The sequence below is a fragment of the Myotis myotis genome, unplaced genomic scaffold (assembly GCF_014108235.1).
Source record: "Myotis myotis isolate mMyoMyo1 unplaced genomic scaffold, mMyoMyo1.p scaffold_m19_p_13, whole genome shotgun sequence".
Taxonomy (NCBI): Eukaryota; Metazoa; Chordata; class Mammalia; order Chiroptera; family Vespertilionidae; genus Myotis; species Myotis myotis.
The window spans coordinates 17,440,674-17,453,710 of NW_023416317.1; the positions used below are offsets into that span (position 1 = coordinate 17,440,674).

General features: G+C 42.4%; 1 protein-coding gene across 1 annotated transcript in view; it reads right to left on the minus strand.

Annotated features, from left to right (window-relative positions):
• LOC118668585 (voltage-dependent L-type calcium channel subunit alpha-1D) overlaps window positions 1-13,037 on the minus strand; it is a 287,039-nt gene that overhangs the window by 39,166 nt on the left and 234,836 nt on the right. The window contains exons 4-5 of the mRNA XM_036333801.1: window positions 11,738-11,877; window positions 1,985-2,127 (exon numbers count right to left, since the gene is read on the minus strand). Coding sequence (XP_036189694.1) covers window positions 1,985-2,127; window positions 11,738-11,877 — 283 coding nt within the window. The remainder of the gene's footprint in view (window positions 1-1,984; window positions 2,128-11,737; window positions 11,878-13,037) is intronic.

Consider the following 13,037-nt stretch of genomic DNA (forward strand, 5'->3'; position numbering starts at 1 on the left):
ACTTGGATGGGCTGGGATTCCGATAAACACTCATCAGTTAACTGCGTGTGGGTGGCTAAGGGCTCCACAGATGTCTGAACTACTCTCTCTTCTGAAACATGCATTTTTTTACCTTCCACTGGATAAATACATTCACACACACACACACACACACACACACACACACACACACAGAATCCTGTCTTACAGGACAGTCTCAATTCTCTTTAGAAATGACTAGACATTTCCCAGATAAGTGTCAACAGCCACACTTTCCCAGGCCTCTTGAACAATTTCAGGTACTCGAGAAGAAATCACCGGGCCACAGACGCCAACCGGCATGGGAAGCAGCATGAGCCAGAGCCCCCGACCCCTCCCCCCAAAGCCCATTGGGTCTGATGAGAGGCTTGGGTGTTCCCTCCAGGGCGGCTAAAATACGGCTGAAAATTTCTCACACAAGACTCAGGCCCCTTTCTCCCTGCTGATCCCCAGGAGAACGTGATGCAGACCTCGGTCAAGTTTCAAAGTGGTATTTTTTTGGGGAAAGGAAGAAACACAGTTTAGCACTGGTTCTTGAGAGGCTGTGGGGGCACCGGACTAGTCATTTAGTGACAAGCTCACGAGGCAAGGGAGCCAGACCTGGCCGAGTTCTCACCGCCGTGCACGCAAGCCGCAGCACACACGCAGGCAGGCTCCCTGCCATTTGCTGCGGGGGGGGGGGGGGGGGGGGGGGGGCATGGTTACTTGGAAATTAGATTAAGCTGTAACAACTACATCTGAAAGAACGTGTTTGCTCACTGAACTTCTCATGTAACCATGTTCCACCCTAACAGAGCCAGTCATTTCCAAGGTATTCCTATTTTTCTCAATTGCTTCCAGACAGTTCTGTGGTTTTGACTTGTGCTGATCTTTTTCAATGAAAATAAATGAACCATCTGGAAAAACAAGTACACATAAAACACCACTTCCTACATTTTAAAATGTTAAATTTGGAAATGGTGTTTTCTTCCAGAGAATTTCTGGTGCGTTCTGAGCGCCAACAGGTTTAATAAATACTCTCAGAGACTTGCTGGAGGAGCCAGACCATGGTCTGTGTCCTTCTGACGGCTTTCCAAGGGTGGAACACAGGCACGGCCTGCAGGCCTGATCCTCCCACCCAGTCCTGGGAAAGGTGCTAGGACACCTACCCTCTGAGGTTCCCAGCAGGGGAGGGGGTGTCCCATCAGGAACAGAGCCCAGGGAGGCACATCCCACACCCCTTACGGAAGCAGCAGCCTGCGCTCCTGGCCAGGGCACAGACAGGACATCTGTTCCCACTCAGGTGGCACTCAGCCTTGCCTGGTCTGCAGCAGGCAGCACACGAGGGCCTGGCACACACAGGCAGCGTCGCCAAGTGCACAGCGATGACACCTCTCACCCTGAGGGGCTCCTTGTGCTCCAGACCTCGTGCTGGGGCTCTCCCTGCACTATCTCCAGTCTTTAAACCACCTTCCAGCAGGTTCTAGCCTGCCCTCCTTGCAGGGGAGGGGTGGGGAAGGGCACGAAAGCATTCGCCTCTTCCCCAGAGCGGGACAGGCACAGTCCCTAAGAGTAGAGAGCCAAGTTTTTGGAAGTGCAGCCCCGTCACTCCTCACATTGAAGAGAGGCCGTGAGTGGAGCCCTGGATAAGCCACCACTTTCGGAGGAGGTGACGGCCAGGGCGCTGTCGCAGAAGGAAACCAGACTCGAGTCAGGAAGCCTGTACTCAGGCCTCATGCCACCACTTGCTCCATCTCCTCTTTTACGAAGTCGGGATGGCACATGGCTGCCAGCCCCTCTCGGGCTGTCACGGGATCCAGCGACAACACAAGCCAAAGTGCACTGCAACCAGCAAAGGCCTCCGGTCGCCCGCAGAGCCTGGGCCGGGCCACCGCAACTCACCTGCAGCACTCGGCTCACCTTCCTGAGACCCACCCAGAAGGGACAAATCAACAACACCCCGGCTTTAGGAAACAAAGCTGCTTACTGGGCACTCCTGATACTAGTCGCAGTGGCCGTAACACCCGAAAGGCGCGGAGGGCTTTGACGTCAAAGCCTCCTGATTTGCCACCGGAGTGGTTACCGCCTTCTGTTTCTTTGGTTAATTGTTCCAAAATTACACTAAACAACCTGAAAGAAGAAGAGAGGAAGAAACGTTAGAGTCTGTCACCCAGGGAAGCAAAACAGGATGATAGCAGTAGTTACTTCTGAACAAGGGCTAATTCTGCGTGGCTGCTGCTTAAAAAAGGGAAAGCAAGGCCAAGGCAAGAACCGGGCTGTGACCCCGGAAGGTGACCCCCTGTCTAACATGATTTGGGTCAGGGAATGTTCTCCCATTTCCCTACCAAGGGAACATCCTCAAGCAAGTCCACCAGCATGGCAGAAGGGGCTCACTGGGGTCCAATGATGACAAACGGAATTGCCCCATAGGAATAACGACAACAATAATCATAACGGCTGCCATTTCTGAGCACTCACCAGGTGCTGCCTACTTTACGTACATTATCTCATTAATCCTCACAAACCGTTCTGCAGTAGCAATTATTATTAACACCATTTTACAGCTGAGGAAACAAACTTCCTGGGAGCAAGGCACGTGCCCAAGTTCACAAAACCAGTGGCAGAACGAATGCATGGATCCAGGTATGTTGGCCCCACGAGGATGTAGGTTCCATAGGGCAAGGAATTTTAGCCTGTGCTGTTCATTTGTTCATTGCATCTCTTCTAGGAAACAGTTCCTGATATGTAAGAAGTGCTCAAAAATATTTGATGAATAATTCAATGTATGAATATTGACTTCGAAGTCCCACATCTTCATCGATATGCTTGCCAATATCCTACCTCCACCCTCAAAGGGGGGTGTGCGGAATGATGTAAACCAGAGGCCAGGGAGCTGTGCAAAGGCCAAAGGCAGCAACCTGAGGTATGAAGACCAGCATTTCTTTTGAAATGTGAATAACATTGTATCTGGCAGCCACGACAAATTTTTTCCTACTCTCAGAAGGTTTTTCGGATAAAGCTGTTTCCAAGCGATCTGCTCATTTGCCGGTTACTTTTGCTCTTTCAAATAAACATTTATTCTTTGGAATTGCTGCTTGTTTTTCAGAATAAATATAAATTTGCCCATTTCAAATAGAATCAACTCCGGCCAATCAGATTGTGGGAATGATTGGCCCAGCAACAAAGAAAAGGTTTCTAAAGTTTAATTAGCAGCCAAAGCAGAAACTCGGCCCCCATGGGCACGCCTCTGGATGGCCAAGACACCACGTCCATAAAACACAGGGTGGTCTGAAGTGCAGCCCTGACCCGGCACAGACATGCCATTCCGGGGCACTGAAAGTCCAGTCGTTTGTTTTAGTAACACTGCAGCAATTAGCAATGAACCCAGGCGGGTGAGAGGCGAACTGAGTCAGTCTCTACCTTTTCAAAGCTTCAGATGACAGGCTTCTCTCATTAGCATAGTTTTTTAATGACTGTAAACCCCTGCAGCAAAGCTAAAGTTCAAAGTCTCCCTCCAAACAAGTTTATAGCTTCACAAAAACAAAGAAAGAAAGGGGGAGAAAGAAAACCTCAAACTTCTGAAATGTGGCAGCCACAGGAATTTTCATCCCAAAGGGTTAGGCAAGTAATTTATGCAGGTAGTGACTTAAGATTGCTTTCAAGTGCCAGTGTTTTGCAATGTACACTCTGTGGTCCCTTATCCCCTGTTCTTTAGCAATGTCCTTGAAAACAGGTGAATACTGCCCCTCCCCCACTAGAGGAAGCTGAGTCTGAGAGGGAAGCTGGCTGCTGTTTCCAGACAGCCATGAGTGGAAGTGGTCAGGGGTTGGGGCTGGCTTCCTTCCGGCGAGCTAGGAGGCATTAAAACAAGTCCCTCGCCTTCCCTGGGCTTCAGTTGCCTCTGTGTGAAATGAGAAATGGGATTAAATGATCCAGAGCCCCACACCCTTCCCATCCTAATATTTTGTGATTCTACTCCCTTCAACACCACCCCCAACCAACAAAAATTTACCATGTGCCTAAAGAGATAAGGACATGAGGAGAAAGTATTTGATATTAGATTATTATTAAAAGTTTACCCCAAGCTCTGGCCTGTGTGGCTCAGTTGGTTGAGTGCCATCCCATGCACCAAAAGATCCCCAGTTCTACTCCTGGTCAGGGGACTTGCCTGGGTTATGGGCTTGATCCCCAGTAGGTGGCATGCAGGAGGCAGCAAGTGCTGTTTCTCTCATATCTGGATATCTCCCCCCGCCCTTTCCCCAAGCCCCATCTCCTTCTCTGTCTAAAAATTAATTTAAAAAAACATTAAAAAAAATGTACCCTAAGACAGGAGAAAAAAGGCAAGCAGCTACCTAACCTGACTCAAGTCAGAAGCACCAGAATGAGCACTGCACATCCTTCTTCACAAAGCTTAAATGAAGAGCTGAATGCTCTGTTCATCGAAAAAATCAGAGGTATGGGATAACTGTGGCTCAGATCAAGCGTTCCTAGACAGGGTACAGTATCAGCTCTGGTAGACCCAATGAGTCCTCCTATGGCCACATTTTAGACATATCAATTCCTTTCCCAATGTCTCTGTTACTAGGAATCTTGACAAAAGCAGGTCAGGGCTGACTTGGAATGGAAAATCCATTGGACTGAGATATAGTTTGTAGTTGGAAACTTTAGGGAGTAGGAATTTGATTCCAATGAAGACATTTAATTTTTCACCCTTTTTAACTTTTCTTCCACTCTTTGACTACAATTTAGTGCATATTTTAGAAGAATATTGTAATGTTCTAAAGTTTTTCATATTTAATGGAAAAAAAGACCAAGTCCAGTTCTAATACTTTAACTTCCTTGAATTTTTACTTTTGCAAAAACAATGTTATAGCTGCTAAGTTTTAATAAAATACAACCATTTTAAGCATATCATGGCATGTTTTGACAAAAGTATAAGCCTAAGTAATGACCCCACAATCAAAACATCCAGTATCTCCAAAAGTTCTCTCACGCCTGTTGTAGTCTTCCTCCCTCTAAGCACAGCCTTGGGTAGTGGTTGGCTGATTACCAGTTGGGGCTTTTTCCCTTTTCTTGAATCTTATATAAACAGAACCATACAGCTTGTTCTTTTTTATCTTCTTTTGCTCACCATGTTTTTGAGAGTCATCCAAGTTGTTACATTAATCAGCAGTTCATTTCTTTTTATTGTTGAGTGATACCACAATGACTTACCCATTCACCTGTTGAGAGATATTTGGGTTGTTGCCACCACCTTTTCTCTATTATGAAATAAAGTCTCTTTGTGAACATGTATTTTCCCTTATCTTGACTAAGTGCCTACTAATAATACTGGTAATATGGTCATATGGTAAGTATCTGATTAATATTGTAAGAAATTGGCAAACTTTTCCAAAATGATTGTGCCATTTCCATTTCTACAAGCAGTGTATGAGTTTCAGTTGCTCCATATCTTGGTTACCATTTGGTAGTGTCCATCTTTTTACATTCAGTAATACTAGTGGGTATGAAAATGCTGTCCTTGTGGCTTTAATTTGCATTTCTCTAATTACTAATGTTGAACATCTTTTCAGATGCTTGGTGACCATTACATATCTTCTTTTGTGAAGATCTGTTCAAATCTTTTGCCCATTAATGTACTGGGTTGTCTTCTTACTATTGAGTTGTAAGAGTTCTTTATACATTCTAAATACAAATCTTTAATCAGTATGTACTGCGATTTTTCCCCCCAATTGGTGCATAACTTTTTCATTTTCTTCACACTGTCTTTTGAAGAAAAGTTTTCAATTTTGATAAGGTCCAAATTTTCAATGATTTTATGGCTAGTGCTTTTTGTGTCCTAAGAAATCTCTGCCTCCCCTAAGGTCATAAAGATTTTCTCCTAAACATTTTATAGTTTTAATTTTCACATCTAGGTCTAGGATCTGTTAAGGTAGCATCTATATGAAGTATGAGGTAAGAATAGAGTCTTCTTTATATACGGGGGAAATAGTTGTTCCAGCACCATTTGCTGAAAAGAGCTTCCTCAACCCATTGAATGACCGAGGAACCTTTGTCTAAAACCAATTTTATGGGGGGGGGGAAAGAATTGCTTTTGGCCTGGTGTGCTCAGTGGTCGAGCATCAGCCTATGAACCAGGAGGTCACGGTTTGATTCCTGGTCAGGGCACATGCCTGGATTGCGGGCTCCATCTCCAGTGTGGGGCACGCAGGAGGCAGCTGATCATTGTTGTTTCTATCTCTCTCCCCCTCTCCCTTCCTCTCTGAAATCAATAAAAATAAATTTAAAAAATAATAAAAATAAAACCAATTTTATGAGGCTATTTCAAGACTCTATTCTGTTCCATTGATCTTGATGTCTACTCCTTATGTCAATATCACAGTCTTGACTACTTACTGTAGTTTTATAATAAGCCTTAAAATCAGGTTCTAGCTTTGTTCTTAAATATGTCTTTAGCTACTCTAGAGCCTATCTAATTTCCATTTAAATTTTCAAATAAATTTGTCACTCTATATAACAATCTTGCTGGGATTTAGATTAGGATTCACTCTGTAGCTTAATTTAAGAAGAACTGATATCCTAACAATATGGAGTTTTCTAATCTATGACACTGTACATCATTCCATTTATTTAGGTCTTCTTCAGTTTCTCAGAAAGGTTTAGTCATTTCAATGCACTATCCCTACATATTTCATGTTTGTTAATGCAACAGTAAATAGCAGTCTTTAAAATTTCATTTTCCAATAGTTCATGACTATTACATAGAAATTCTCAGGGTTTTTTTCATACTGACCTTTTACCCAGAAGAAACATTGCTAAATCATTCAGAAAACATAACTTTGTTTGATTTTCATCCTTTTAAATACACTCAGACCTGTTTTATGTCCCCAGATATGTCTCTCGTGGTTAATACTCCATGTGCATATGAAAAGAATGTGTATTCTACTCTTGTTGGTGGGATGTTCTAAAAATGTCAATCAAGTCAAGTCGATTGATGGTACTGTCCAAACCTCCCTGTGTCCACAGTGATTTTATGTCTACATGTTCTATCAACACTCCTCGAGGGTATTAAAATGCACAATTACAACTGCAGATTTGTCTGTTCCTCCTTTCAGGTCTATCAGTTTTGTCTTTGTGTATTTTGGAGCTCTGTTATTAGGCACATGCATACTTAGGATTATTACGTCTTCTGGGATTAAATGACAACCTTTATTATTATGAAATTTCTCTCTTCGTTCTTGATAAGACCCCTTGTTTTTAAGTCTGCTTTGTTGGATATTAATATAGCCACTCAGGCTTTTCTTAGTGTTTGCATTTTATGTATTTTTCTGTCCTTTTACTTTAAAATTGTTTGTGTCTTTATATTTAAAGTAGTTTTTATAGACACTATAGAGTGGGGACTTTTTAACATATAAAACCTGATAAACTCTGCCTTCTAATAAGGGTTTATAAATCTGGGTTTAAATCTACCATCTTGTTATTTCTTTTCTATTGCTCTGTCCATTGTTAGTTTTTCTTTCTCTGTCTTTTTTGGGTTGAGCTTTTTTAAAAACAAACAAACAAACAAAAAAAAAAACATTTAATCTCCTCCAATACACGCCTGTTAGTTATATCTCATTATTTTTCTAATGGCTCGTTTAGAACAAATGTCAGCAAAAAACTTCTCTAAAGTGCCAGAGAGTATCCCTTGTAGGATTTGCAGGCCATAGAGTCTCCGTCACAACTACTCAACTTTGCCATCCTAACACCAAATAGCCATAGACATGAATGAATGTGACTGTCTTCCAATAAAATTTTATCTATTAAAGCAAACAGCAAGACACTTGTCAATGTCTGGGGAGGAGGGAATGGCAGTACACCAGATTTGGTCTATGGGCTGAAGTTTGCTGGCCCACACTCCAGGGTTTACAATATACATCTTTAACTTATCACAGTCTACCTTCAAATAATATTTTGTCACTTCACCTACCATACAAGCACTTTGCAGTAGTATATGGCTCTTTTTCCTTGTTCCTGCCCTTTGTACTATTATGTATCTTACTTTTATAGATGCTATAAACCCCATAATACATTGTTATTCTTTATGCTTTGAATAATAAATTAATTTTAAAGAGATTTTAAAATGAGAAATGTGTTTTAATATTTATCTAGATAATTACCCTTTCTGACATTCTTTATTCCTTTTTGTAGATCCACATTTCTTTCTGGTGTCATTTTCCTTCAGTGTGAAGATATTCCTTTAACATTTGTTGAGATGCAGATCTACTGGTGATGAATTCTCAGCTTTGGTTTGTCTGAAAAAGTTTTGGGGTTTGTTTTTGTTTTTTAATTTCAATTTTGAGATCTCTTCGCTGAATAAAAAAATTAGGTTCCCTAGCACTTTAAAGATGTTGCTGTAGTGCTTGCTGGCTTGCATAGTTGCTTACAAAAAGTCTGTAACATCTTTTTTCTCCGATTGCTTTTAAGATTTCCTCTTTGGTTTTGAGCAATTCAATTATGATTATAAAGTGCCTTGATGTAGCTTTCTTCATGCTTATTTTGCTTGAATTTCTTGGATTTTTTAGTTTATATTTTTTATCGCATTTAGAAAAGTTGGGGCCATTCCTTAAAATATTTTTTTTTAAAATATATTTTATTGATTTTTTACAGAGAGGAAAGGAGAGAGATAGAGAGTTAGAAACATCGATGAGAGAGAAACATCGATCAGCTGCCTCCTGCACATCTCCCACTGGGGATGTGCCCACAACCCAGGTACATGCCCTTGACCGGAATCGAACCTGGGACCCTTCAGTCCGCAGGCCGACGCTCTATCCACTGAGCCAAACCGGTTTTGGCCTTAAAATATTTTTTGCTGTCTCCCCTCGATCTCCTCTCTTCTGGGATGCCAAATGTGTGTATGCTAAAGCACCTGATATTGTCCCACGAGTCACCAGGTGTATTCATATTTGTATCCATCATTACTCTTTGTGTTACTGCAATGTCTTCGTGATCCTTGATATTTTTTCTTCTAATGTGTCTAGCCTGCTATTAAGCCAATCCAGAGAACTTTCATTTCAGATATTTGTCAGCTCTCAAAATCCCATTTTTTTTATAATGTCCCATCTTCCATCACTGTAGTCATTCATTCCTTTAAATCCATAAGCATATTTATAATAGCTATTTTTAAAGTTCTGTAAAATAATTCTCTACTAATTCCATCATCTCTGTCATTTCCAGGTCTGTTTCTATTGATGGAACTTCCTCCTGGTTATGGGCCACAGTTCTTCAGATGCCTAGTGATATTTGGCTGGATGCTAGACATTGTAAAATGTCTGGATTTTGTTGTCTTCTTTTAAAGAGTGTGGCGTTTTCTTCAGTGGGCAGTTAGGTTACTTGCATATCAGTTTTCTCCTTTTCAGGCTTCTTTCCAAACATTATCAGTAAGGGTTTCAGGTAGTCCTTACTCTGCAGCAGAGGCTGGCAAATTTATTTCGCAAAGGGCCAGATAGCAAGTACAGGGTGGGGCAAAAGTCGGTTTACAGTTGTTCATAGGGAAAATAATACAATAATTAATAAGTAATAACCCAAGAATAAACTCTGTGTTTCACATATTCACAACTGTAAACCTACTTTTTCCCCATCCTGTATTGTAAACATTGTGGATCTAAACTACTCAATTCAACTCTGTGAACAAATATATGACACTGTTATAATAAAACCTTATTTACAAAAATCAGTGGCAGGCTGGATTTGGCCTGTTGGCCATAGTTTGTCAACCCCTGCCTGGAGCTAGTTTATCCCCAATACTAATGTCCCTCTGGAGTCTCTACTGACATTCCAAGGTGTTCAATGACATCTTTCCATGCTGGTTGGTGTTCCCTAACAGTGTTCTTTGCCTGGCCTCACAGAATCTCACCCCACGTAATTGTAGCTGAGCATTCAGTCAAAACTCAAGAGGACCCCAAGGCATATTTATAGAGCTCTTTCTCTGAATAGCTCCCTCCCCTTCCACACTAGGCCTCTCAAATTTCAGCCACCTCAGCCTCCCTGAGCTCTTGTTTCTGTCTCAACGAGACCACCACACTGTACCTGGTTCCCTCTCTGTGCTGTACTACAGCCTGAAAAATGTCTCCAGGCAGAAAGCCAAGGTGACTGAAGAGTAGGGACAAAGAAATGGAGCTAAGAATCTCCATCCTCCAGGGCCAGGAGAGGCACAGCAAGATTATTCCAGAATCAAGAGACCTGCAAGGTTCCTGCTAGCCTGTTGGAGTTCACCAGATACAGGAAGGCATGATACATATCTATCACCTATTCATTTTAGCTGCACTACCTTGGCTGTCATACCTTAGATGCCAATATACTATGGTGAGTTTTGCAAAAGCTAACTTTTTTCCCATAAGTCTATAATTATCCCACTGGACCACCATTGTGGATCCCATTTTAACTTCAAAGGTTTGAAATTAGAGGCTCAAAAGTTTTCCCACTCTCCCAATATCCAACTAGATTAGTCTCCCATAAAAAGCCAAAGGATTCATGATAAAAGAATAATCCAAAAGATAAATTATCTTGCTCAACTATGAAAGGTAACTGAACAAGTCATAGCGATGAAAACAGAGAGGTCATTTAATAGTCTCTCTCTAAGACCAAAAGTAATTTTAGGAGCAACCCATTTTGTAGCTGGGTAACAAAGACTCAGCGATGGGATCTAGTTTTTTTTTCCGTGTGGGTATTTGGTCCAAAGATCCAGCATTCCTCCGACACTGATTCGTTTTTCTCTTGCTGGCCACATTTCCAGGTGTGGAAGGACCAGAATAACACAGGCCACTGGTTTTCATTTTACCATTTTCCTTTAAATAAAACTGTTGGTGTCTTCTTCCTGTGACAGGATTTCGGGATAATGCCTGCCTCTTTTCATTTTCTGGCTTATTTCATTTCATGCCAGATATCTGATATTATTCAGACACTTGTTTTGTTATTTAAAATGGGATAGTAGCATGCCAAAGTTTTTCCCCACAAGTCAGCAGAAAGAATTAATAGCTTTGCTCAAGGGATGTTAAACAGCAGAGTACCTCACTGCTATAAGGATTTATTACTTTTTTACTATTCTGAGTTTTTTTTAAAAAATTTAACAGGGTTAAATTTTTAAAAAATTTAACACATTTGACTCAAATCACCAGTAGGGCTGGCTTATTTGTGGAAGCCAGAGGCCCTGTAAGATGAACCCTCTCACATCAGGAGCTTAGACTTCCTGCTATAGCCATTTCTGAAAGCACGAGTAAAAACCATGAGAGATTTCTTTTCTTTTTTTTTTTTTTCTTGTCCTCACCTGAGGATATTTTTTCCATTGATTTCTAGAGAGTGAAAGGGTGGGAGGGAAGGGAAAGAGAGAGAGAGAACCATCGATGTCAGAGACACATCAATTGGTTGCCTCCCGCAATGTGCTCTGACCGGGGCTGGGGATCAAAGTTGCAACCCAGGTATGTGCCCTTGACTGGGAATAGAGCCCTCAACCCTTTGATGCATGGACTGATGCTATGACCATTGAACCACACCGGTCAGGGCAAAACCATGAGAGCATTTCAAACCAGTTCTGCCTGGAGATTGCCAGCGGCATCACCAGTCTTCAAAGAACTCCTGACAGGTCTGGCTGCAATCACCGGCACAGAGGTATAACCACATTTCCTCAAAAGACGCAGTTCTTCTATCCCTCCCGCCTCCCATTTTCCAAACAAACATCTCCCCCAAAATAAAAGGGACTTACCCTACTATTACTATAACAAAATCCAGTAAATTCCATCCATTCCTAACATAAGCATTAGGATGTAGCAATAATCCATAAGCTATAATCTTCAAAAATGTCTCGACTGTAAAAATAATCAGGAAGGCATATTCTACTTTTTCCTGTGAAGAAAAACAAAGAAAAGGGAGGGGGGAGAAGAAGGAGAAAAGATTTTAAAAATACAGATTAAAATATTAGAATCAATTTCCAAGCATTTTTCTCCAAGTCACATTTTCATTAGGAGAAATGGAACCATTTACACTGCACCTGGGCCTGGGAGGCATGCTCCTGCTCACACTGAATTCCTCATAAGCAGCTAAGCATAACCCTCTTTTCACTGGGGGCTGCGTGATTGCATTTTGCCACCTGCCCTGATGCATGTGCAATGAGACTGCTAGGGCATAACGGGCATGCTTGTTATTTGCACACATTTGCAAAACGCAGCATGTTTCCTCCTGAGGCTGCCAAACCGGGCCCAGAAAAGCACGAGGGTGCAGCAAAGATTCCAACGGCAGCTTTGAAGGGAACGTCCTGTGGGAGAGGGGAAGATGTGTCTGCTTTGACCCTCTCTTGATCGTGGGTTTATATCTGACGTCTAAGTCAGGGTCAGCTTTGTCACTGAGCAGCACGGTGACCTTGGCAAAGCCCCGCCTCTCCTCTGGACCTACGTTTCCTCACCCACACGCACAGTAATGGGGGTGAATTCAGGATAGGAAGGCCACAGTCTGCTTATCGGCATGCCACCTTTCTCGGGTGACCCTGCTGAGTGCTGAGTGGTCACCACGCATGTTCCCAGGCCAGGCTCAACCTTCTCTGCTCAGCAGTCATTCCCACGCCATTGCCACAGACCTCCGAGACTCCGTCCTCGGGCTACATGAACCTTCCCAGTTCCAACTCCTGCATCTCCACAGATATAGAAAACACACCCATCAGTCTAAAAATGTTGACTTTTCCCTCTTTTTTAAAGGTTTTCTTTATACAACTTCAGCTTTCCTAGAAATATGGGCCGACCGAGATGTGTGTGACTAATTTTACAAGAGGCATTCCCTGGTAAGAAGCTACTTAAATAATAACTAGATGAAAAATCCTCAGGAATGAAACTCTTCCATATGGGCCGTAACATCCTCTACTGATATGAACTCTACACTGTGGGACCTGAAGAAAGTCACCAAGGTCAGGAAAAGGAAGCCAGGAATTCACTTATTAAGATGCCTGGTGCACGAGGTCAAGTCAGCCTGGCCCAGGAAACACTCAGTGAGCATCTCTTCTGCTTGGCAGACCC